The 27,356-nt window shown below is 38.3% G+C and overlaps 1 protein-coding gene across 1 annotated transcript; it reads right to left on the bottom strand.

The window, feature by feature from the left end:
- LOC141588434 (cytochrome P450 81Q32-like) lies at window positions 1-27,037 on the bottom strand. Its single transcript, XM_074409877.1, has 4 exons — window positions 26,554-27,037; window positions 25,916-26,349; window positions 7,227-7,483; window positions 1-364 (listed from the first exon to the last, which is right to left on the bottom strand). The coding sequence occupies exons 1-4, from the start codon at window positions 27,035-27,037 to the stop codon at window positions 1-3; spliced, it is 1,539 nt and encodes a 512-aa protein (XP_074265978.1).
- Between the last annotated feature and the right edge of the window lie 319 nt (window positions 27,038-27,356).

Below are 27,356 nucleotides of genomic sequence, written 5' to 3'. Positions count from 1 at the left end.
TTAAATTTGAGAAATTTGATTCAACATAGACAAACGTGGCCCAAATTTTGCTCTTAAAGGCTTAACCTTAAGCATGGTTAGACGAACTCGCTCTTCCATATTTATTAATTCTTCACTAGTTCTTTCCCATTCAAAACATTGTATAAGCAAACCAATAAGTTGTCCAATAACTCGCATAGCCAGGTTTTCTCCAGGACACCTCCTTCTCCCTGACCCAAATGGCATAAACTTGTATCCAACTTGATTTTCATTAATACCCTCAAACCTCTCTGGCATAAACTTTTTGGGATTATCCCATAGTTGAGGGTTATTATGAATACCCCACACGTTTACAAGTAACATAGTGCCACGTGGGATATGATATCTGATAAAAAAACTCTATTAGTAAAACGGTTTACGGTAATAAAGAAACAATGATAAGACGATGATCAGTGGCAATGAGATTCGACTACATTCTCACATACTCTTATGTAGGACCTCATTTTAATGAATCCTACATGTTATATGTAAGACTGTAAGATGATGGTATCCAAACTCGGTTTTAGACAGCAATGCTATCTCATTCTCTTTGTTTAAGAAAGAAAAAGGATTAAACATTAGGCAGTGTTTGGAAACACGGAATTGATTTCATTTTCATGATTTCAATTGTAGAAATTCAAATGTTTGAATTCAATTCCAAATCCAATTCCAAAATTGCATTTGGGAAACCCATTGGAATTGAACTTGGGCGAGACGGATATGTGTCGAGGTCATTGGATGTTTTAGATTTGAAAAAAATAATATTGTCTCGGAAAATATTTACGATCGGAAAAATATCATAAATAAAAATATTTTGATGAAATTTGCGTCACAAAATAAAACTTAAGAAGTGATGGAATTGAAATGACTACCATATAGTAGGTATTTGAGAACTCCAAATTTTAACTAACTTGAAATTGATAAGGGATGGAGTCAATTCCAATTCCAAATTCCAGGGATTTCCAAACACTTAAAATATTCAATTATGAAATTCAATTCCAATTCAAGGTTCTCAAACATATCATTAGATTAAAAGAGAGCGTGATGGATCTAGAAAAGTCTAGGGTTTCCTAGGGCTCCCGTCTTCGTTTCTTTGCTTCTGTCAAAATTTTCTCTTTTGTTCTTCCTCTTTCTCGAGGATTTACTCACAGTTTCGATTGTGAGTAGGTCTGCGATTTTTGTTTTTGTCTTTGTGGTTTTTGTGTGCAGGTGCCGATGGAGAGTGGATCAAAGGGCCTTCACCGGGATGGGAAACAGCCGATGGGGGAAACCGAGGATCCGTTGGTATGGGAGGAGGAGGATGGAGATGTCACGGAGACAGGAAGGATTCTGTTGGTAGGGAAATTGTGGGCAACGAGGGCAGTTAACGTAAAGGCGGCTATCGAAACTATGATCAAGCTATGGAATCCATCAAAACCGATCATGGGTAATGTGGTTGACGCGAAAGAGAAAAAATTTATCTTTCGCTTTGAATCAGAACGTGATAAAGCGAGGGTGTTGGAAGGGCAACCATGGCATTTCGACAAATTTTTGTGGTGTTTCGATGAGCCTAACCAACTGGGTAAGATTACCGATTCGTCGCTACATTTATTTCCTATTTGGGCACGAATCTACGATCTTCCTCTTGCTGGGAGAACGAGTTTGTCAAATGCGAAACGTTTAGGGGATTGTCTGGGCAATTTTATGCACTTCGAACACGGCCCCAATCCTGAACTTGATAGGGCTATACGAGTTAGGGTTTTGTATGACATTAGGAAACCGTTGAAGGCAGAAATTCCTATTCGAATGCGTGATGGACGTACGGTAAATTTCAGCGTCAAATATGAAAGACTACCGACCTATTGTTATGGCTGTGGCGTGATTGGGCATGGGGAGAAAGACTGCGAAGATGGTCCGTATGAAGACGAAGACCTTAAGTTTGGAGAATGGTTAAGAGCTTCGCCCTGGAAGGTTATTAAAACATCGAAGGAGTGCTCTGGGAGGGTTGCGAAAGACCTAAGGGCTAAGTTCGATGAGTGTGAAGGAGTCTGAGGAGACGATTACAAATATGATAGAAAAGCTGAAAAATATAGCTCTTGACCTGCGGAATAAAAAGACGCGGCCTGCTCACTGTCATAATGAGAAGGGGAGTGAGGAGATAGCAGGTGACACGGGGGGTGTGCATTTAAACGAAGGGACTGGGGGAGTGGATGTGGTGACGGGGCAGGGGGAGATGCAGACGGGTGAGGTTGGATGCAGGCTAGATGAGCAGTTTGAGGAAGGAGAGGTGGGATCTAGAGTGGAGGCAGGGCAGCTGGGGAGGAACTCTATTATTTCCTTGGATGGTTTGCCGGGTAATGAGAAAGGGGGAGGAGGGAACTCTAGGGGATGGGTGAGGTTTGCAAGGCCAGAGGGGGAAGGGAGGAGTGAAGAGAGAGAGGTGGGTGGACTGTCAAGATGGCTATGGGGAATTTGAAGAGGAGTAGGGACGAGCAGGTGGATGGAGGGAGTCAGAAGAAAGCGAAATCATCCAAAGACGGGGGCGTCTTAATACCTGAGGCGGAGGTTGACGGAGGTCAACCCCGTCGGGCCCAATGAGTATCCTAAGCATCAACTGTCGGGGCTTGGGCAACCCCGACACGGTTACTGCACTCCGTGCCTTGGTACGGAGAGAAGCCCCGGCCATTCTTTTTCTCTGTGAAACGAAATTGAGTGGTCGTGAGATGAGGAGGGTGAGGGAGAGGTTTGATGGTTACTTTGGCATGGAGGTAGATAGTGTAGGGAGGTCTGGAGGTCTTGCGATGATGTGGAAGAAGGAGCTGACTTGTTCTTTTGTTTCTGCATCGGTTCATCATATGGATTTTACTGTCCAAGGGGAGGGAGGGGATTGGAGAGTAACGGGTTTTTACGGATGGCCTGTTGTATCCGATCGTCATTTGTCATGGGAATTATTAAGGCTGTTGGGGACTCAATCCCGACTGCCTTGGGTGTGTATAGGTGACTACAATGAGATTCTCTTTTCGACTGAGATGAAAGGTGGAAGCCGACCACAACGGCAAATGAATAACTTCCGAGCTGCTATTGATGATTGTGGTCTTAAAGATGTGACATGGGAGGGGTACAATTTCTCTTATGATAATGGACAATCGGGGGAAGACAACCGGCAGTGTATGCTTGATAGGGCTCTTTGTACGGCTTTATGGCAGGACATGTTCCCCTTTGCGCGACTCTTCTATTTAGATCGTGAATGGTCGGACCACGCTCCGATAAAGCTAGTTTTAAATAGTAGGGAGAAAGGGGAACCCCGGAAGCGATGTTTTAGATTCGAACAAATGTGGGTCGGGAATGAGGAGTGCGAGGAGGCAGTGGAGAGAGGGATAGCACGAGGTAGGGGTTCGTTGGTACGGGTTTTGGGAGAATGTCTTCGCCGAGCTTCGTCGTTGGAAGGGGACGAGCATTTCACAGATAGGGCGTGGTATTGGAAACAAGCAGCGGCTTTTGAATTCCCTTAATGCAGCGGAGAGAACGGAGGCTAATGTCCAGAAACGACGTAAACTGATAGCCGAGTTAGCCAATTTGAGAAAGCAAGAGGAACAATACTGGAGGTAAAGGTCGAGAGCGCTGTGGTTGAAGGACGGGGATAAAAATACCAAATTCTTTCATATTCGAGCAGGTGAGCGTAAACAAAAGAATTTTATTGCAAAGCTTGTTGACGACGAGGGCGTTATTCGAACTGGGGATGATGAGGTGGCGCGAGTGGCTAATGGGTATTTCCAAAATTTGTTCCTGACTTCTAATCCAATGGTGCCGCCTGATTTACTTGCTGGGGTTGAGAGTAGAGTTACTGATGAGATGAATAGAGGCTTGCGACGTGAATATCAGGAGGAGGAAATTTTAGAAGCACTTTCTCAGATGCACCCGCTGAAAGCTCCAGGTCCTGACGGGATGAATGGTCTTTTTTACCAGACTTATTGGGGACATATAGGCACGGAGGTGATCAGTACGGTCCTGGCTATCCTGAGGGGCGAATCATCACCTAGGGCTCTCAATAAAACAAACATAGTGCTGATTCCGAAGAAGAAAGCTCCCGATAAAATACGCGACTTTAGACCGATCAGCTTATGTAATGTCGCCTACAAACTGGTCTCAAAAGTGTCTTGGCTAATAGGTCGAAAGAATTCCTTGGGGAGATAGTGTCGGAGAATCGAGTGCCTTCACTCGGCCGGGCCATTTGCACAATGTTATGATTGCGTTCGAAATTTTTCACCATATGAAGAATTCGCAAAGCAATGAGGGATACATGGCTCTTAAGCTCGATATGGCGAAAGCGTATGACAGAGTGGAATGGGTTTTCTTGGAGAGGGTTCTTAATGCGATGGGATTTGATAGGGCTTGGATATCACGGGTGATGGAATGCGTGACCACGGTCTCTTTCTCGGTTTTAATTAATGGGCATCCTTCATCCGAATTTAGACCTTCTCGTGGATTGCGTCAGGGTGACCCTCTGTCACCATATTTATTTATTCTTTGCGCGGAAGTGTTATCCAGTCAAATGCGGAGGGCTGTTGAGACGGGGTGTTTGCATGGGATTCGGATTACAAATTTTGCGCCAGCTGTGTCTCATTTTTGTTTTTTAGGACGATAGTATATTTTTTGCGAGGGCTAATATTGGTGAAGCTGATAAAATTAAAGATATTTTACACCGATATGAGGATGCTTCGGGACAGTTTGGTGAGCTTGGATAAGACGACCGTATCTTTTAGCAAGGGGGTGCCGATACAGAAGCGGAGTAATCTGGCGACGAGATTGGGTGTTGCGGAAGTAGCTGAGCAATCACGGTATTTAGGCCTTCCCACGGTGGTGGGCCGGTCCAAAAAGGCCCTTACTGATATTCTGAGAGATAAGTTGAGCAAAAGACTGAATGGGTGGCGTGGGAAAATGTTGTCTAGGGCTGGTAGGGAGGTCCTTATAAAGGCTGTGGCCAATTCACTTCCTACCTATGTGATGAGCATTTTTAAAATTCCTGCGCAATTCTGTGTCGAGCTTAGATCTCTTATTTCCCGGTTTTGGTGGGGTCATGAGGAGGGAAAGAGAGGTATTAGTTGGGTGTCTTGGAAGCGTTTGTGTCGGCCTAAGAGTATTGGAGGAATGGGGTTTCGTGATTTTCATATGTTCAATTTGGCGTTGATAGGCAAGCAAGTGTGGAGGCTTGTAACGGAACCAGACAGCTTATGGGCGAGGGTTATGAGTGTGAAGTATTACCCGGGGGGAGATGTGATGTCTGCGTGTCTCGGCTCAAATCCCAGCTACACGTGGAGAGGTATTGTGGAGGCTAGGAACGCTCTTGGTAACGGATGGAGAAGGAGGATTGGCAATGGGTTGACAACGCGAGTTTGGCTTGATTCGTGGCTGCCTAAGACTCGATGGTAGGATCCTATCACCGCAGGGTCGTGGGGACAGGAGCACATGTTGGTCTCGGAGCGATTAGGGAGGATGGCGGGGGCCGGAATGTGGAGTTACCGGAGTCGTTCTTTCGCCTTTCGAATGTGAGCGGGTTAAAAACGTGCGTCTTAGTACGAATAGGCCGGAGGATGTTTGGTTTTGGACGGGTGAGAAGGACGGATGTTTCACGGTTAGATCGGCATATAGACATCTTGCTGGGAATGCTCATGATATGGAAGTGGGTGGAGTGTCGGAATGGGAGCGAGAAAAATGGTTATGGAAGCGGCTTTGGAACATCCCGGTATGGCCCCGAGTAAAGCTCTTCTTTTGGCAACTCTGCAACGAGGCCTTAGCGACAAGGGCAAATATTGCTTCTCGAGTTCGAGGTGAGTCTTCTTTTTGTTCTTTATGCAATTCTTTTAATGAATCGAGCTTACACTTGTTTCGTGACTGTGCTGTGGCGAAGCGTGCTTGGATTGGTCTAGGGGTGGGGATGAAGGAGTGGATGGAGGAGGAATTCGGGATTGGGTGGAGGCGGTTTGGGGAGAGCTAGGTGGTAGGGAGCATGCTATGTTCATGATCGGGTGTTGGGCGATATGGGAACACCGTAACAAAGTTGTTTTCGATGACCAAGAAGTGAATCCTTTAGTGGTTATCCGAAGGGCAAAGGACGTGATGGAGGAGACGGAAGGGGGAGGGGCTTTGCTGGGACGTAAGGGCTGTGGAAGGGTAAGAGATGAGAATGAGAAGGGTGGAAAAGCTTGGAACGTACCGCCGGAGGGTTTTGTCAAAATCAATGTTGATGCCGGGGTAAAGGAAGGTGATGGTACGGGCTTAGGGGTGGTGTGCCGTGATGAACGAGGTCGGGTACAGTGGGGCATGTCGGAGGTGCGAGATCAAGTCTTAGACCCACATGTAGCTGAAGCTTTGGCGGTCTATGAGGGTCTCCAGGAGGCAAGACGAAGGGGCATCCAACATATCGTCGTCGAAAGCGATTGTCTAATGGTCGTGGAGGCTTTGAGGAAGAGAACGAAGGGTCGAAGTGATTTCTCCCTTATCGTTGATGATGTTTTAGCTTTGTGTTCTTTCTTTACTTCTGTTTGTTGGTCGTTTACTAGTCGTTTGAACAATAGTGTAGCGCATATTTTAGCTCATTGTCAGCCTAGAGTAGTCGGTAGAGTATGTTGGTCTGATGTTTTGCCTGAAAAGGCGAACGATGCTGTTTTGTTCGATTTGAGTTTAATATAGTGAGACCTTGTGGTCTTCCCTTCAAAAAAAAAAAAAAAAAAAAAAAAAAAAGAGAGCGTGTGTTTTGTAACTAGGATTTATAAGTTAAAAACAAATCCAATTGAGAAATCATTTTATAAGGATGCTATGGATCTCAACATCTCGACAATATCAATTTTAATCCAAAAATACTTTATTAGTGATATTTGAAAAACTTTTAAATACAAAATATTTTGTTCAAAAGTCCATAAATAAACCTTATGATCTCTACCATCTGTAATTCATTAAGTCATTTTATTTATTTATGAAGTATTTATTTATTTATTTTGTCATCACATGAGAACCATAAATTTGGTGAACAGTCCGTCTCATTGAAGACGGCTACTATCCGTCACAAGCTGAAGACGGATAGTGGCCCTCTCCAAGTGAGAGGATAAGTGGGGTATTCATATTCCCTTCACTTGCACTATCCATTTAGATTTTGTGAGAGGGACACTATCCGTTTTCACCTTGTGACGGATAGTGTCCGTCTTCAATGAGATTTTGTGTGTGAAGAATACCTTCCCACGAGACAATCCTTGGAAGATTCATGAGGTAGTAGCATTGGTACTGTAGGATACATCCTTAAAGTCTCATTTATGATACAGCGAACGTAATTAAGGTTGCGTAGATCGGCTTCTTCCACTATTCGACCATGCCCTATTTGCTCATCTATTTCAGCCTGTGCTTTCATAAGCGCGAACGGATTATTTAATAAAAGCGTCATTATCCACTCCATTGTTGACGCTGAAGTATCCACTCCTGCTAAGAATAGAACCTGAAAAAAAAAAGCTAATAAACTTATTTGTGCTCAATAACTGTCAAAACAGTACCAGCCAAGGCCATGAACAAGGAACAAAGCAAGAACTGCACGGATGATACATCGTACAAATGATGGGAGTAGCACAAACGTACAAGAATGCAGATACATTCCTTGTCTTTTTTTAAAAAAAAAAATATACTCCCTCTGTTCCGGTCATTTGTTGTCATTTTTCATTTTTGGTTGTCTCAGTCATTTGTTGTCCTTTCTATTTTAAGAATGAATTTGATGAGTAATTTGATCATTCTCATTCAATTTGTTTCACTTGTCATTTAGTTATTGGTCATCTCCTCTTTCCTTGGTCTTTGTGCCAAAACCAAAAGACAACAATTGACCGGGACGAGGGATTATATATACTAGTTTTATGGCTCGGCAATGCCCGGGATTCACTTTCTAAAATGAAAGTGTCAGAGTTAGTTTTTAGGGACGATTATACTTTAGTATCTTGAGTCCGTTTAAAGCATACAGTAAACTCCAGTTATACTACTATGTACACGGCTACACACAATGAAACGAGAAAAAGAACTAATATATTATAATGAGAAAAAGTAACATACGCATATATACATATATATATATATATATATATATATATATATAGACAGGGGCGGACCCATGCATTGCTTTGGTATAGCATGTGCTACACCAAATTTGGAAAAGATTAAGAAAAAATTTATGATTGCTACACCATTATTTCATAATTAATTACATTAAATGGTTGCCATATTAACTCCATTTTCCTAGTTTGTTTCCAAAAATGAGAGTAATATATTCTATGCTTTTCCTTTAATGGCGTTGCAACTTCCCATAATTAAAACTAATTAATTACTAGATTATTTTTTTTTGGTCAAAATTAATTACGGAGTACTAGATTAATGATAACAAAAACCTTGACTCTAATAAATGTTTTTTTATACGGATTTTTGAGTAAGCAACTTTTCACAACCATTTGTATTTTATTTTCAATTTTTAAAATGTGCTCATTACTATATTGTTCTAATTGATGTTTTTATTCTTGTAAATATCTTTGACACTAAAACTTTGGAGAGACGGTCTATCAATAAATTATTGAGAGACCATTTTTATCATACCCCTTTACATATTTTTCGTACCCTTTTTTATTACCGTCTATTAGGAGAGAATCCATTTTTGAAATAATGGTCAAAAATAAAATATTTGTCGTTTTGGGTCGGTTTTGAAAATATTTGTCAAAATGGTGTCCACGTAGGCTCGGAATTTCTGGACCTAAAACACGCCACTACCAATGGCGTGTTTATAATGAGTAGGGAAAGAAACTTCATTAAAAAATGGACTAAAACAAATACGCCATTGGGAATGGCGGGTTTCGGAGGGGAAACACGCCATCCCCTATGGCGTGTCTTATGTAATTTTTTTTTTTTTTTTTTTTTTTTTTTTTTTTTTTTTAAGTTTAGTCAGTTGAGTAAAATAATTGTTGTAAAGACACGCCACTACTAATGGCGTGTTTCCTTCACAAAACACGCCATTAGTAGTGGCGTGTTTCAGGTCTAGAAATCCCGAGCCTACGTGGACACCATTTTGACAAATATTTTCAAAACCGACCCAAAACGACAAATATTTTATTTTTGACCATTATTTCAAAAATGGACTCATTAGGAGATCTACTCTAGTTTTGACGGCATGACAAATTGTCCAAATTTGTTTTGATTATATGTTGGGCGAAGTAGAGGAGTGATGTTGTGCCATATTTGATTATTTGTATCTCAAGCTCAACTTTCAATTTTCACAATAACAACGTTATTACACCATTTAAGGAGATTTATTGGGGTTTTGTTTTTTAATTTTATCATGTTTGCACGTTTTATTTGCACGTTTTAATAGAACTGCGACTTAATAAATTGTGAGTTTTTTTTTTATAGTTTTTCATGTGTGAATAAATATTTGACAAATGACAATTTAATTTGTTCGGTAGATTTAAAATAAAACATAGATGTGGATGAAGCTCACAAACCATTCAAGTAAACAAATAATAAGTATTGGTCAATGGTAAAGTAGTTTCATAACATTCATATACTTCGTATGAAAATTTGTCACTAATTTATCTTTACTTTTATTATCTGATATGGTTAAATTCTATTACTCACAAATTAAGACGAAAATATCCGTCTAAAACAATAAAATTAGTCAAATAGATATTTAAGTAAACTAAAAAATAAAATGTCGGGAATGACCAACTCTTGCCCCCATCGACTTACATACGTTAATATTTGACCAGTTTTATACTCAAGACGGATATGGCCGTCTTAACTCTTAAGGGAGACCAACTGTCTATTATTAGTATGTAAATTTTGCTACACCAAGTAATAAATCCTGGGTCCGCCCCTGTATATAGAATCAGGATCCCGTATGAACTAAATTACGGTGCGAACCGTACGAACTCCTTCTCAGCCCTTAGATTAAACAAATAAAAGGCTGTTAAATACTTCCTGCGTTTCATATTTCTCCCCCACACACACACTAACCCCCAAAACTCCCTCATTTAATTCTTATTCAACAAACTACCACCACCATATCATCACCGGAGCTCCGGCGTGAACCTCGCCGGCATACCACCATTGCTCCACCATCAAATCTCGTACAACGACGGCGCTTCCTTCCAACCCATCTTTTTCCGTCTCTCTTTCCCCCAGATTTAATCACCCCCGCCTGTTTTCGCTCGTCGTCGGCGACAATAACGTCGACTATTTTCAAAAAATCGAGCAATGGTGGTTTGCCGGCGAGATCTGACTAAGCCAACTTGAAATATCACCTTTACACATTCTAACTAACCAAGCCAACTTATGCAGTCCAAATCAAACAAATCACCGAATCATTGAAATGGCGCATAGATCAGAAATGACATTAGTGTGCAGCATTTAATCGGCTTTGTTACTCAGTGAAACCCACACTCAATGCCTGACCCTCTTCATTCGCTTTAAAACATTAGGTGAGTCCATGTTTTTAATATACATTATTGGCAACTTGAGGGTTTGATCATTTGTGGATGATTTATTTGATGATTAGTGTTTCCTTTTTTTTGTTTCCTAATTTAGAATTGATCAAGTATTTTTATTTTAATTGCTGTAGATATTCATTAAGATTAATGAGATTAGGTTTTAATGGTATTTGAGAAAGTGATATAAGGATTACGTAGTAAAATTTGGGGATTTGCTTTTGTTGGTATGTTGTTATAATGGAGTCTAATTTGTTGCTTGACTGTGCAGAATTGTTACAAGATAAAAGCAAGAACACAGTAAAGGGATGAGTCGACTAGATCTGGTGAATTTCTGTTTTGCTACTGTGTGAATATTAAGGCGAGATCTGGTTTCCTTGTCTTTTTTCGACCAGATCTGGTCTCCTTTCAATTATTGTGGCGTTCTGGTGATAATAGAGTGGTGAGTGGAGGTTGGTCGTGGTGGTGGTCTTGAAAAAATGGTGTTGGCCGTCGGGGTTAATGATGGTTTTGTTGGTGTCGAAATATGGTGGTGATTGTTTAAGTGTGTCGAAATATTGTTTAAGCGAGTCTATGGTCACCGGCGATATCATCGGAGCAGGTCGGAGGATGTCTGAGGTCGCCGACATTATTTATGGTGACAGATGGTGTCGCCGGCGAGTAGTGGTGGTGGTAGGGTGGTCAGATGTGATGGTGGTGGAAATATAGTGGTCGTGAGTATGGGGGTAATGGAGCGTGTGTTTGTGGTATGGTGGTGATGGGGGTGACAGTGGTGGCGGTGGCATGGTGGCAGTGTGCGGTGGTGGTGGTTGAAGGTGGGTCCATAAAGCAATGCTCTAAGATACACAACCTACTGTATGGAGATACACAAATATCCGGGTGTACTAACTTGTGTGGTGGTCGTGGTGGTACTGGTGTGATGTTAGTTGGGATCAGCTTGGTGGTGACGGTGACGGAGATGGTGGTGGTGGTGGGGGCGATGGTGGGGTAGTGCTGATGGCGGTGGGGTGGTGGGGCAGTGCTCATGGTGGTGGGGGTGGTGGCGGTTGGTGGTGGTGGGCTGTGGTAGTATGGTAGGAGGGTGGATACACAAAATACTACCCCAGATACACACCGTATTAATACGGGATACATGTGTATCCGGCAGTATAACCATGTGTATCTTGTATTAATATGATGCGTATCCGGAAGTATAAACTTGTGTATCCAGAAATATTATAATGTGTATCTGGCTTTAATGTCACGTGTATCCGCAAAAAATATAAAATGTATCCGCAAAAAAATTAGTTTAAAAAAGTCAAGAGTGCATCTATAATTTTAGTGTTGAAAAAATGTAGTTGGTTATGCTCTAAAATGTATCTAATAAGAAGTGTATCCCAAGGTAGTAAAATGTATCTGAAAAAAAAAAAAAAAAAAAAAAAAAAAAAAAAAACTGGTTTTTAGTGAGTTCGTACGTTAAGGTAGTTCGTACCTGAACCCGCCCCTATATATATATATATATATATATATATATATATATAGAGAGATTGAATCACACGAGACCCTTCAGACCTTCTGGTGAGTGAAGCGGCTACTTTGACACCTTCTAAACCGTCAGATCTAATAACTAAAGATACTCCAGATGCTGCCACGTGTCCCCTTATATAACCCCAACCACCTCAACATTTCCCCTCAATAACTCTTCATTTACTCGTCCTCTTTCTCTATCTTCAACTTGTTCTTCAGCTCAGCTAGTGAACCAGCTACGTCTTCGCCATTACCGAGCTTTTCGACCGCCATTTTCATTGAGCCAACCGCCATTATCATGAGTTGTCTACTTCCATTATCATACGCAAATTAGGTATTCTCGAATACTAATTTAAATTTCGATTCATCTTACTTTCATTCCTTATTTTTCACCCTAATTTTCAATCGACTTATTTAATCAGTTAAAATATTGTTGTTCTTCTGCAGTTTTTGATCGTTGTTTGAGCATAATCGAGCACAGTAGCAACACATACAATCTATTGAAGTCGATTTCTCCTCTTCTTCGTATGTTCCTCTCTGTTTATTTATAGATTTTGATTTTGTTGCTTATTTAGTTAAATTTTTAGTTATAAACTTACTTAATTAGTTTAATCACTCGATTTCGATTGATTTCTATGCGTTCTTTTCTCGCTTCGATTATGCTCGATTAAAGTTTCATTCTTATTGTTCACTGTTAGTTATGACCGATTTCAGTTGATTCAATAGTTATCATTTCAATTCATCCGTACTTTCATTCTGTCTTTATCTCTGAGATGTCTCGTTTTCGCCATTATCACTGTACTTTCATTACTTATTACTATTTGCAACTAAAGCATGTTAAGGATTTGAATGATTTTACCGAATGTAATTCGAGCATGAGTTGCAAGGATGTTTTTTTTGTACTTCATGTTTGATATAATAGATCTTACTTTGACCTCCCTTCGCTTCTAACTACCAAGTTTGTGACTGTTTAACATGCTTTAGCCGCAAAAAGTAGAATTCACATAAATTTCTGAAGACTAAATGTGTTAGCTTTGTCATTTACATTGTGCCTTAATGCCAATGTCTTTTGAAGATAATTTGTATACTCCGAACGAGAATGTGCCCTTACATGAGTTGGCCATATTGTATTAACCATTTTTATAAAGTGATTTAAGCCCATATCAGTGGGAGCCTTCTATCAAATTTACAAGTTTCATTGAACATCTTGTAAGTTACACATAAATATTGTATAAATGACATAATGTGAGGTAGAATTGTAGAAACATCTGTTTTCCGGGATGTCCAAAGTTTTAAGTCATTGAGTGTTTATAATCAGTTTGCTTTTAGATGACATTTTAACTGGAATTATCCTTGATAGCATCAATCTCACATTGTAAGCTTTCATCTTCTGTCGTTTGGTGTATGTTTTCTCTTTAAAGTGCCACACTGCCACTTTGTCTTGGTTCGTTGTTGAACCATTAGAAAGTTATGCTTTACAGAAAGCTGAATGACAGCCGCCTTAATGTACAACTGACTGACCCGTTCCAGGCTTTATCCTCTTTGCTTAGCATGTGAGTCGGTATTTGAATTGACAAGCCCTCTTTTCTTCCTGTTTTATTGATAAATGTTTTTTTTGAAGAAGTTTTACAGGAAGTAATTGGTGAACTCGGTTATTGGTGAAAGAGTGTCAGCTCTTTGTGCTTTTCAAATATGTTGGTCTTGTCTTTATTTGCTTGTTAACAAATTAGTTTATAATCTTCAAAGAACATTATACATCTTATTCGATCACCATACATACAATAATTCTAATGAAAGATACATCCAACCAGTTATAACAAGATGTGGACTGGCATTTGTTACTGAGAAGGTCTCAGATAAGTAAAATTTTATAAGATTAAAATTTGAGTTGATATTCCATGCTTGTAGTCTATTTTCTTTCCTATGACGGAGTCACGGGCAGCCTCAAATTGCTTAATGTATCCATTGTACTGACCCTTGTGTATGAGGCTCAGAAATATTCGTTGATGCGGTTAAAATATTAGTGTTCCTTATGGGGCTTTGCGTAATGGGAGCAATTCTACTTATCAGGAGGATTTTATGCCATGTGTGCGTATTTACGAGCCTCATATTTGAGACCGCAGACTAGTGATATTCAGCAGAAGACCTTTGACATGTTAAGATTCTGAGTAAAAAAGTAGCAGCACTTACAAATAAGGTACACCAACCCTGTAATAGCAGCCATCACTACTTGCTTTTTCGACACCTCCATTTCAGTATACAATCAATCACATTCTGCTGCCATTGCTCCAATCAGACCTGCTGTCTCACACACTGTCTACTAAAGTGACAATCAAAGAACAGATTAGCAGGAGTCTCATCTAAACTTCCACACAGGTAGCATAAACTATCAGTCACCACACCAAACTTATTGCGTTTGTCCTTAATAATTGGACAACTTATTTTACCCTTTTAGGTGAAAACATTGTTTTTAACGTAAAATTGTCGATCCAACATCTGGACATGTACCCATGTAGAAGATTTTTAACCAAGTCTGCTAACATATACCTTCCAACTTCTTTGGTCAGTATCGAGTATATGTAGGCATGGGGAAACACAGTTGGAAGGTAGGCCTTATATTGTAAAACTTGGTCATAAATGGTCAAAATCACCTATTTTGCTCCTTTTATTATTTGGTGAATCCTATACCTTATTTTGTGAATCTTAGAGCTTGTTTTGTGAAAATAGAAGGTAATATTGTGAAATTTGGTCACAAAATGGTCGAAATCACCTATTTTGCTCTTTTTGTTATTTTGTGAATCATAGTCCTTGTTTCGTGAATCCTAGGCCTTCTATTGTGAAACTTGGTCATAAATGGTCAAAATCACCTATTTTGCTCCTTTTATTATTTTGTGAATCATATACCTTATTTTGTGAATCTTAGAGCTTGTTTTGTGAAACTAGAAGGTAATATTGTGAAATTTGGTCATAAAATGGTCGAAATCACCTATTTTGCTCTTTTTCTTATTTTGTATCACTTCTCCGACATTAATTTAGGTACTTAAATAGGTAAGAAAGGTGAGCTTTCGATCGCCATTAATAGTGAGCTTCACTTCGTCAATCGCCATCCGCCATTAACTCAGGTACTTTCGATTCAATAGTTTGTGGTTTCAATTTATCCGTACTTTTCCTTCCGTCTTCTCCGATTAATCTTATCCAAATTGAGCCAATGACTCTCTTGAAGGCTCGGGTAACGGCTATTAGGCAATAAGCCTTCAACGTAGTGCAGATGACATTGTCTACTCTCAGTCTCTACTTGTGGTTTATTCTTCTGTATGACTAAATGTTATTCAGAAGCCTTGTTCGATTTTCACTGCAAGTCCAGCAGCGTTTCGTCCTTGGGCACATGTTGCTGCTCGATATACTCACTAAGTAGAGAATGGCCGACGGTGACCAATTCTACAGGGACTTCTGGCTATAGATCTTTCGGCAAAGGAGGTAATTTAGTTCAGAGATTGATCTTTATGAGGGCTTGTTGAGTGCTGTAATTTTTAGAATAGGGCTTGTTAAACTGCTATCCTCGTATCCCACTCCTACAGCGATGTAATATTTATTTGCTTCAAGTTGATGAATAATTCTTTTTTTTTGCCAGTCTGAATTTTCCTCATTCGGAGAATTCATGTTCTGGCTATTTAGCTGCACAGGTAAAAAAGGAATTTGAAGTAGTATACAAAGTATATTGAATCAAATCTATCACAGTTGTCACTGTGATACTAATCCCAACACTATCATTACATCTATTGAGGTGTTAGAGAGTAATGGAGCTTCTGCCTAATAGTGGCTATCATGGACACTTAACTTCTTGTATACTATAAAAGTGGCGGTGTTTTCATCATTCTTGTAAGAAACTCCTTAAACCGGGATGTTAAGCTTGACAAAGACTTTTCATTGTTGCATATCTAAAGGTTATTAGCTTAAGGTTTCCCTTATTTGATCTTTGTTATGTACTCGTATATCTTAACGGCTATTAGCTCAAATCGGAGAGCATGTGCAAATCTTGCACACGATTTGCACAAAGATATGAGTTCGAATCTCATATAGCCTAGTTAATTTAAGAATCTAGTGTATTAAACTTAAATACAATAACATTGAGGATGAGTTAGCCAAATCCGTACTCAGATGTGCAAAATTGAGGATGAGTAGAAGAAGCTCAAACTTAGATGTGCACAAACGGCGTGCATAAGCCAAAACGTCGTGCAAAGCTACTAAAGGAGTAAAGGATTACAATTTTGAGTCCTTTGTAAAGTCAATGTTAGAAATTATCTAAATTGAATGTAAGTGGACATGACAGAAAAGGCCATATCAGATTTAGACTAGCCATCTCCTCCGACACAGCATACCCTTCAACCACTATCCCAAAATTCCACTAGAGAAATACCAATTAGGCTTTGAAGTAACAGTAGTAGTCAATAACCAACATGGGAGTCGAACCCACACCTTGTGCATTGCACAACGCTCTGCCATTTGAGCTAATTGGTTTTAAAATAATTAAATCATTCCACTAGTTTTCATCATGTGAGTTGTTCCCTTATCTTTTTCCACCTTCATGTTGAGGAACAAAATTAATTGCGGTTTTTTTGAATATGTGTTATTTTAGTTCATTCCATCTTGAAAGAATGTGAAATAAAATCATACCCCCATTTATTTTAACCACTTATGATGACCAAGTTTCACAAAGTAAGGTTTGAGATTCACCAAATAATGAAAAGAGCAAAAAACGTGATTTTAACCACTTATGATGACCAAGTTTCACAAAACAAGCTCTAAGATTTACTGAACAAGGTCTGAGATTCACAAAACAAAGTCTGAGATTCACCAAATAAAGAAAAGAGCAAAATAGGTGATTTTAACCACTTATGATGATCAAATTTCACAAAACAAGCTCTAAGATTCACTGAATAAAGTATGAGATTCACAAAATAAGGTCTGAGATTCACCAAATAAGGAAAAAAGCAAAAAAGGTGATTTTAACCACTTATGATGACTAAGTTTCACAAAACAAGCCCCACGATTCACTGAACAAGGTCTGAGATTCACAAAATAAGAACTGAGATTCACAAAATAAGGCAAAGAGCAAAATAGGTGATTCCTAACACTTATGGTGACCAAGTTTTAGAAAATGATCTTACAGGTTCACAAAACAAGCTCTAGGATTCACAACACAAGGACTGAGATTCACAAAAATAAGGCAAAGAGCAAAATAGGTGATTCCTAACACTTATGGTGACCAAGTTCTAGAAAATTATCTTACAAGTTCACAAAACAAGCTCTAGGATTCACAATACTAGGACTGAGATTCACAAAATAAGGCAAAGAACAAAATAGGTGATTCCTAACACCTATAATGACCAAGTTTTAGAAAATTATCTTACAGGTTCACAAAACAAGCTACAGGATTCACAACATAAGGACCGAGATTCACAAAATCAGGAGAAGAGCAAAACAGGTTATCTCTTATCACTTATAATAAAATTTAAGAATATTAGCTTCTAAGTTCACAAATTAAGCTCTAAGATTAACAGAATAAGGTCTGACATTCACATAATAAGGTTTGAGATTAACAGAATAAGGCCTGAGATTCACAAAATGAGGTCTGAGATTCACCAAATAATGAAAAGGGCAAAATAGGCGACTTTAACCACTTATGATGACCAAGTTTCACAAAACAAGCCCAATGATTCACTGAACAAGGTCTGAGATTCACAAAACAAGAACTGAGATTCACAAAATAAGGCAAAGAGCAAAATTGGTGATTCCTAACACTTATGGTGACCAAGTTATAGAAAATGATCTTACAGGTTTACAAAACAAGCTCTAGGATTCACAACACAAGGACTGAGATTCACAAAAATAAGGCAAAGAGCAAAATAGGTGATTCCTAACACTTATGGTGACCAAGTTCTAGAAAATTATCTTAGAAGTTCACAAAACGAGCTCTAGGATTCACAACACAAGGACTGAGATTCACAAAATAAGGCAAAGAACAAAATAGGTGATTCCTAACACCTACAATGACCAAGTTTTAGAAAATTATCTTACAGGTTCACAAAACAAGCTATAGGATTCACAACATAAGGACCGAGATTCACAAAATCAGGAGAAGAGCAAAACAGGTTATCTCTTATCATATCTTAGGCATCGAGGACAAGCATCCAAATGTTGATTAATAAATGAGGAGGTAAGCTGTTATAAGATTCGAAATGCATCAACTGTCCGATTTGTAATTTTGAATTCTGGTTCTTCCCTATATATTCGTCGCTCTGCAACATGTATTATCTGTGCACATTCTGAATCGATGGAATTCCCATAATGTCCTGGGAGCAATCAGAACACAGAGCATACATAGCATCATTCAAAGGCGAGCTGATCCCACAAATACACACAAGCAATTAAGTCACTATGCAGCAATCGAAGCATTGCTTCTTATGAGAAATGAAGCATAAAAACACCATATATATAAACAAGGCGCAATCGCATCGCAGAAATGGTAGCCTGGAAGCATATACACCATACAATCATTCAATTCCAATAAATGCAAACTGTAAACATGCAAAGATACGCCACTTTCCAGCAAGTGGGGGACTAATAAACCTTAACACAGATGTCACTGTCTAAGATGTGATGAGAAGTTCTAAACTCCGAATAAACCAAACCTCAAATACTGTCAAACTGCATCAAAACATCACCATTCTCATCTAGAGTAAAATCCTTGAGAAAGTTATGCACAGATAATGGGTATGAACCGCGATCATACACTTAGATCGTAGAATCCAGTTTGAAGTGTGAGAGATACCAATAATGATGCATACGAATTAGAAGCTCAAAATCATTTCCTATTTTAGTCTATAAACTGATTATCTACTACAATCTTTGAGTCAATGAAATTATGTCACCACGCTGCAGGACCAACGAACATAAGTCGATCACAATTTTTCGAATATATTAACAAACGTCCGAGAGAATAGGGACTATATTTGTAGCCTTAATTAGCATAGTCTATGCGACTATGCCTATGCTACTTACTGATAAGTGTGAGCAGAATTACTCGACTCATTCAACCACAACCCCCTCTAAATCACAAATCGGCTCTTGTGTATTCTTTCATGTTATTGCTATGAAAGAATCATTTGTGCAAACTTTCATAGCAAAATACCTTGTTGACTAAAGGCTCTGAGAGAGGAAATGTATGGATAATAGAATAAAAAACACTACTACAAACAAAGCCTCAACAACAATTCTTACAGCGAGTCATAGCTTGTTCAAAGTTTGGTTACACATTTTCATTTCGTTTGTTATCCATCTCATACCTACTTTATACTAAATTACAGAAACATCACCAATCGCACCAATCGCCAAAAAACAAGAAGATAGTAAACTACTCACATACATTATATAATCACGCCTCAAACGTGCCGCGAACATTAACAACAGCACATAAACAATCTCAGATTGACAAAACTAACTGTGATTATCACAGCGAACACAGATCTTACATCAATACACATGATTAACCACAAAGACGATACCAATACAGCACAACCAGATCTCGATGTAGCCTTATTGAAATGCAAAATCATCTCAAATTAACTTCTCTTATTCGCTCCTACAACAAATTTCATCTGATTGATACAATTAAACATTATCTAACAAATTTAAAACACAGTAATGATCAAATAAATATAGGTACACCTTACGCAATTTTCGAATGGAGTAATAATCAACTCGGAAACTTGTATGTCGTTCTGATGAAATCTACGAACAATTTTGCCAGAAATCGCTGCAATTGATGTTGCTGATTGGATTTTTGGAAACGAGATTTTGAAAATGCATCAACGTTGTGTGTTATATTTTTGAGAGAGAGAGTAAAGTATTTGGGCTCTTAATTGTTTATTTTAGATAGAGAAAATATTTGGGTCAAATGAAAAGTTAAGAATGACCCCAAATATCCAGCCCAATGAACATTGATAATCAGTCCATGTTAATCAGTCCGCCCAAGTTTAAGGAATTTGGTGAGGCCGTCCGCCTCGCCATAATTAAACCTCACCGGATCCGCCTCCTATATATATATATATATATATATATATATATATATATATATATATATATATATATATATATATATATATATATATATATATATATATATATATATAGCTTATTACCTCAAACTTTATTTGTTTTTGAACATGTATTTTTTTTTTTTAGCTTATTAAAATTTATAAGTTAGATTTTAATTTTTTTTCCTACAACACTCAAATTTTACTAAATTTATATGTAATATTTTTGAGTTTTATTATAATTTTTTAGAGCTTAATGTTTAAATGAATAAATTCAGAAATTTTATAGTAAAACCCAGAATTTTTAAAACAAAACTCAAAAAAATTATTATAATACTCATAAACTAATGAATTGGTGGTAATACATCAGATATATAATCCACCTACTGTATTATAATGGGCCACTAGTACAACCTATTTAAGGTGGTATTATTTGAACATAATATCAAAGTGTCAAACTAATATATTGCGGCTAATGAACATATATGACGAAAGTCATTATATATATTGTTAGGGTGCAAACCTATGTCCCACATCGGTAGTTAAAGATAAAAGATCATTTTTATAAGTGCCACAAAATATAGTACGATGCCTTTTGGAAAGGAGTTTAAGAGTAAATCTGTGAGGACTTGGTCCAAAGCGGGCAATATCGCACTATTATAGACCGTGGACAGCGGCGCAGCAGGAGCCCAACACGATGTATTCACGCTTCGCACAACTAGTCGTATTAGAGCCCAAGATTAAACTTGGGCCTAGGCCCTACAGCGTACAAATGGTGGAGCTTGGAGAGCGGAACAGATAGCATTCACAAGTCACAGACGCGTGGGCTCGATCTGGCACATTGTATGCAAATCTCAAGTCTATGGATGGTACGTTGGTGAAGCACCGAGTCAAGACTTGAAGGTGGTTTAGACTGTGAAGAACGGAACTCCTAATTCGGGGTGAGTCCTTAAGCAAGCCCGGTCCAGGGCTAAATGGATGAAAGGAGTCATAGGGTCTTGTGGGACAAAGACCATTTGTGTAGTAGAACTGTTGATCAGGCTAGGTGTCATAGGTCTAGTTGGTCCTTTTCAGGTTGGATACCAAAGACCGATGGTGTTCTAGGACTTCTGAAGTGGCAGACCCGACCCAGAGTATATTGGATGTAGAGGAAGTTCGATATGCATGTGAAGCAAATTCCCAAGAAGAACACATGGACATGCAGGACCAGAAGCATGTGAGAGCATTCACTTGACCAGGCGCTGAAATGTGGTGCAGACATGGCTAGGTAACATTGTCTATCGGCTAAGGGGAGGTTATCAAGCCTTGGTGATGCTTGGAGTGCCTAGAAGTTGGGGCTGTAGGATGTGGGGAATTCTCCATAAAGGTCAAGGTCTGAGTCAAGATGATGATCCTTGGTTTGAGGGGAGGATTATTGTTAGGGTGCAAACCCATATCCCACATCGGTAGTGTAGAGATTAAATATCATCTTTATAAGTGCCACAAAAATAATTATACGAAGCCTTTTGGAAAGGAGCCTAAGAGTAAATCCGTGAGCGCTTGACCCAAAGCTGTCAATATCGTACTATTATGGACCGTGGACACCGGTGCAGCAGGAGCCCAACACGAGGTATTCACGCTTCCGCACAACAAGTGGTATCAGAGTCCAAAGTTCGTGAGGGCTTGACCCAAAGAAGATAATATTGTACTATTATAGACAGTGGACACCGATGCAGCACACGCTCAACACAAGATATTCACATATATGAATCATCAATGGCAGAACTTGCATGCAACTAAATTATATACGGTGATCTTTTTTATTAACTTAGATTGGAAAAAAGCTTTTAAAATCACTAATTAGCATCCGATATATTGTTGTTGTAAGTGGTCCAGTCTTTCCTATTGAGGTATATCAATTTTATGCTACTGTTCAATTTAAGGAAGGAAATTTACTTGTTGTGGTTAATGAGACATCTATACGTGTCTCACCTGGTGATTTCTGCGACTTGGCTCGAGTTCCTAGAGGAGGAATCGAAATTATTCCAAGCGTAGAATGGGGAAGTATGTCACCTGATGACAGGTTAGTAGTGAAACGATATTTCAAACAAGATGCGACTTCGTCTGAGACTATTTTAACAACTAAATTGTCGCCATCTTTGAGGTTCTTTTTGAACTTTCTTTGAACTACCATTGTTCCTCGAAAAGAAGGTAGAGATAAATTCGGGGTTCATGAGATGATTATTATGAAGGCTAGGCTTGAAGGAGAAAAGGTTAGTCTACCTATGCTTGTGTTTCATAAAATTATACAAGCTAGTGTAACGGCTAAGATGGATGATTTAGCTTCTACTTTAAGTTTGCCTTATGGAAATTGGATCTCGCAAATTTTAGAGAAGAAAGGAGTTATTGGGATGCATAGTTATGGAGTTATAACAAATGACGAGATGAGCGATCTTTACTTATCTTATATGAAGCTCGTTATTAATGGCCCGGAATTGTGTTTTGAAACAAAAGGAGAAAAAGGTTAAAAAGGAGGAAAAAGCAATGTGAGTCTTGAGATGTTGGATTCTAAGATAGAATCTAATTTTACTTCTATTCTTGGAAGGATTAATGAGCAAGATAAGAAATTATGTGAGTTGTTTGATCTTATTACAAAGGAAAAGAGAGTTGATACTAGTGGACCAAGTAGTATTAGCCCGGCTCGTCTAAACACCGTGTTGTCACGGTTTGACACGAAAGTCGACAGTGCTCTTAAGGCCGCCGTGCGAACACACTCCGAGTCTACTCTTATGAGGGAAGGTTTGGATAGTTTGGTAAAGTTTGGTGATGAGCTATTACAATCTGGAAAGGAGATGAGGTCTAAGATGCATACGATTTATGAAGCAGTTAAAGCTATGACTTTGAGGATTGGTAATTTCGACACTCGATTGACTGCTCAAGCTGCACTCCTAGACCATTGTCACGCGCGACTCGAGGATTTGGAGTTTCGGACCCGTCCTAGGTCACGACCACCGAGCCCCCACTACCCGTGAACATCTCGCCCTAGCCCATCCAAATTTCCAAATTTAGCCCTATCTTTTTAATTCCTTTGCTCACAATAAAAGTCCATTCTTATGGATATTAGCTTTTTCTATTCCGCATTTTATTCCTTGTGTGATTGCAGGTTTATAATATTATTATGCTAATTAAGAACTAGATTGCGTTTAATATAATATGTTTTTCATGATTAATTCTTGTCTCATAATATATTATTCTAGTTGTTTTATGTTTGTTCTCATCTTTTCAATGATGCCAAGAGGGGGAATTGTTTTTATGATTTGCGACCGTCTCAAGTTAATTCTCTCAAGGCGTTCAATAGTTATAACTTTGAAAAGATTATTAGTTTCTGCGCTCAACCGTTCTATAATTTGGGAAGTATTATGTTGAGGGGGAACTAGACTTAGACACAAATCATAGGAGACTTGTCATCATCAAAAAGAAGGAATTTGTTGGACCTTTAGTCCTAATTAGTTGTTTTGATAATGACAGTAATGATTTGTATGTGGACTCAATATTATAAACATATGCGTGTAATTGTGTGCTTAAGTCTTAATTTAGAAAAGAACAATTACAATGACGCAAGCTTGAAGTTTGGACCAAGGAGGTACAACTTCAAATACACTTGATCGTTGTATTCAAGCAAGATCAAGATCAGAAATCAACCACGAGACTCAAGATGAGAGACTTGTGAAAAGACGATTCGTTATCAAGATCTATCAAGATTAGATAGTATAGGTCGTCATCCGGTAATGGTTTTACTTTGTTTGATTTAAATGTTAGTGAAGTTATGACCTCATAGCCATAACTTCATTGCTAGACAAAAATGATGCGTTAATTTTTGGAAAATATATTTTTAATGTTTTATAAGAATAAGAGAGTATTTATTTAATTGGAATTATTTAATGAGAATTTAAGTTAAATAAACTATTGGTTTGTAACACGATATTTATGTCGTCATGCAACCTAGGGTTTCAACTAAATTCTATCTCGATTTGTTGTGGGCTATGGAGGCCGAATGGACCGAATGGAAACCCTAGGGGCCGAAACCCTAGTGGCCTAAAACCCTAGAGGCCGAATTCCTCCAACCCTAGCCTCCTACTTGTTCGTCAAGTCATTTAGGGTTTTATACATCCTAGAATATTCCTAAACCCTAATTCTCTACAACTATAAATACCTCTCTTCATTCAACATTTAAAAGTGACACACATATACACTTTCAAAGAGAAAAATATTTAAGCAAAATTTATTTGAGCCTTAATTCTTATTTTACAAATTGCTTATACAAAAATAGCGCATCATATTTGTCAATCACTCAAAGAGAAATCGTTATAGGATACTAAGTACACAAAGATATTATACTCACTCGCATAACGTGAGATTAGTATTTATCGTTGTACTTTTCTTATTAACATAAGAGCAATCTAGAGTATTTAGCGATACTCAATCTGAGTTATAATCATATAGTTGATTATACGAGTGGATTGATAATTTTTGTAATCCGTAGAAAGGTACTAAAAATTATTAATCGAGAATAGTGGACGTAGGTTTCGACTTGTGAAACTGAACCACTTCAAAAATCCTGTGTGTCTCTCTTTCTCTCTCTCTTTATTTTTGTTATTTCAAATTTGCGCTTATTAGTATAATTAATTAGTTGATTTTAATCACTAAAATCAAATAATTAATTTTACATTATATATTTCGAAAAAGTGGGCATCGTTTTTAATGGTTTTAATTTTACCTCTGGACAAAATGTTCATGACCTCTGCCAACTGAGACGAAACATTTCAATGGTTTTAATTCGACAGCAACAACACATATATAAGTTGAGTATTTTTCTTTTCTTTTTTTTAACAAAGTCGCCATTTCTTATGGTGACTCTATTACAGATTACAGAGTCGATATGCATGTATGGCGGCTCTTTCCCAGGGCCGGTCCTAAGCATCGTGAGGCCCTAGGCAAAATAGTTAAATTGGGCCCTTTTAAAAAATAGAACTCAATAAATTCTTGTACCATTGTAAATTCAATAATTGATCTAACACTTCGCAAACGAAACAAACTAAGACAATAAATCAATAATAAATGCTAAAAATCGAAAAGTAAATAAAAAAAGAAGTAAACAAAACAATACTACAACCGCAAAAACGGCCACAACAATCAACAATCAAGAGTTTAAATAAAAATTAAAGGAGGGATAGGAATTAGAACACCCTAGTTCCCGATTAATGAATAGACGAACGAAAAGGCGAATGGAGAGGCGAACGGAGGTTAACGGATAACGAACTGTAAATACAAGGGCTATCTACTATTTTTGAAAATTCCAATTTGGAAGGATGAAAGTTGATATTTTAAGAACTCTAGAAATGTTATAAGAAAAATTGATTTTGGGATTGAGAAAAAGCAATGTTATAAGTTGAAAATTAGATATGGAAAATGAGGAGTTAAATTAGGAAAACTAACCTAATTTTATTCCTTCTTAAAAGTTGACTTTTCTACTCTTTTTTTTTTAGCCTTCCTTTCCCTGGGTCTTTCTTGTGCGGGCAATTTTTTTTTTTTTGGCATTGGGCCCCTCCCATGCATGGGCCCTTGTCATTTAACCCAGCAAACAGGCCTCTGGGCCGGCCCTGCTCTTTCCGAACCTAGGTTTTCCTAGCCCTATCCTACGTGGACCCTAATTTAATAAATATTTTAAAACTGGTCCAAATTGATAATTTTTTAGCATTATTTTTTTCAAAAAAAAAAAAAAAAAAAAGAGAAACCTTAAAGAAAGGAGTACGCTGTATTAAATTAAATGGGACTTACTAGAATAACGCCTTTGAGGATGTCATCGGTGTAAGTCGTAGGATGCGTTGTTTGCATGGTCAATAAGACTTGAACCACACTCATATCTTTATTTACCATGCAACATGAAGACGTCATCCTCGATCTTTCCTCTTCAAGCAACTCCTGCAACATCTCATCTGATTTTTCGTGTATAACACGCATTCTCTTCTCCGATCTCATATTTCTAACGAGAGGAAGAATATCCCTTGTATATATGGACCCACTAATCTCGTACATCTTCTTTAGAACCTCTTTAAACTTATTTCCATTTTTAGAAACCCAACGGCTCCCATCATGCTTCCCTACAATCATCCTCACCATAACCTGGTACGTAAAGTCATAAAACAACGCATTCATATCCACCATCTGTTGGTCTTTAACCGCAATGACGGAGCCAGTGGCAGCAAGAGCTGCTGTTCGTCAAAATGTACAATTTTAGTTAAATACTATATATTTTCGACAAAAAAATGTACTCCATACTCCTTAGTATATAAATAGTAAAAATGAGCATAAAGTTTGGCCTAGGAGACTTAGTGTAAAGTCGAGAAAGAACATTATCTAGTCAAAGAGCACATTGCTTAACTAGGTCACCCCAATTTAATCATGTTTTAGCTCACCTAACTCTGAATCCTTATTTCTCTGCGATTGATCACAAAAATGATGTCCAGACTTGTAAAGTTGTCGGATGACCGACAACGCCTCATCATGACATACGGCAGAGATGAACTTTAGGCGAATTGGGGATAAGATATTGGCAGTTAAGATTCGACGTAAATTCCGGCAGTGGTTGGTGTCGGAGGCAAGCAAGAGGATTGAATTGTTGTACCCTATAATCTTGCCAGCTATCAGCTGAGGACGACCTGCAAAAATGAGGTCGTTTTGGCCTAAACTTTGCTCGACTGCTAATGGAGAGGAAACTACAAGTACGGGCCGAAATCCGAACCAGAGGTAGAGTATTGGGCCGTATGATTCGGATAGCTTGGCTAGGGTTCGAGGTAAAGATGAGTTGTGTTTGAATAAGAGATGAAGATGACCTATAATTGGGAAACAAGGAAATGGAGTGGGAGGAAGGTTTTTGAGATAGTGGATAAGCTGTTTCATTAAGATATAAAAGCCTAAGACAAACACCAAGTATGTCGTTAAATTATTCATCTGTGTTTTATTTTAATTTTGGCAAAAAAGTCGGAGAAATAGTTAAATATACACAATACTAGAAGAACAAGAGAAACCACAACCAAATGTCCAATACTCTAATGAGATGAATAATATATAGATCACAGTTTTAAATCTCATTCCCTTACTGTATATTGTTTGACATAAAAAAAAAATATAAAAATTCAACAACAAATGTAAGCAAGAGATCAGAAGAACTACATCAAAGAATCAACGAAATCAAAGCCAAGCAAAGGTAGCCTCAATT

The sequence above is a fragment of the Silene latifolia genome, chromosome 6 (genome assembly GCF_048544455.1).
Source record: "Silene latifolia isolate original U9 population chromosome 6, ASM4854445v1, whole genome shotgun sequence".
Taxonomy (NCBI): domain Eukaryota; kingdom Viridiplantae; phylum Streptophyta; class Magnoliopsida; order Caryophyllales; family Caryophyllaceae; genus Silene; species Silene latifolia.
This window is presented reverse-complemented; position numbering and strand designations above follow the sequence as displayed.

Excerpts from the sequence above, each read along its gene's own strand:
- LOC141588434 (XM_074409877.1), bottom strand. The coding sequence starts at position 27,037 with ATGAAACAGCTTATCCACTATCTCAAAAACCTTCCTCCCACTCCATTT. Across the intron at positions 26,350-26,553 it reads AAATAAGGATTCAGAGTTAG|CAGCTCTTGCTGCCACTGGC; the intron begins GTGAGCTAAAAC and ends TTTGACGAACAG. Across the intron at positions 7,484-25,915 it reads TCCTCAAAGGCGTTATTCTA|GTTCTATTCTTAGCAGGAGT; the intron begins GTAAGTCCCATT and ends TTTTTTTTTCAG.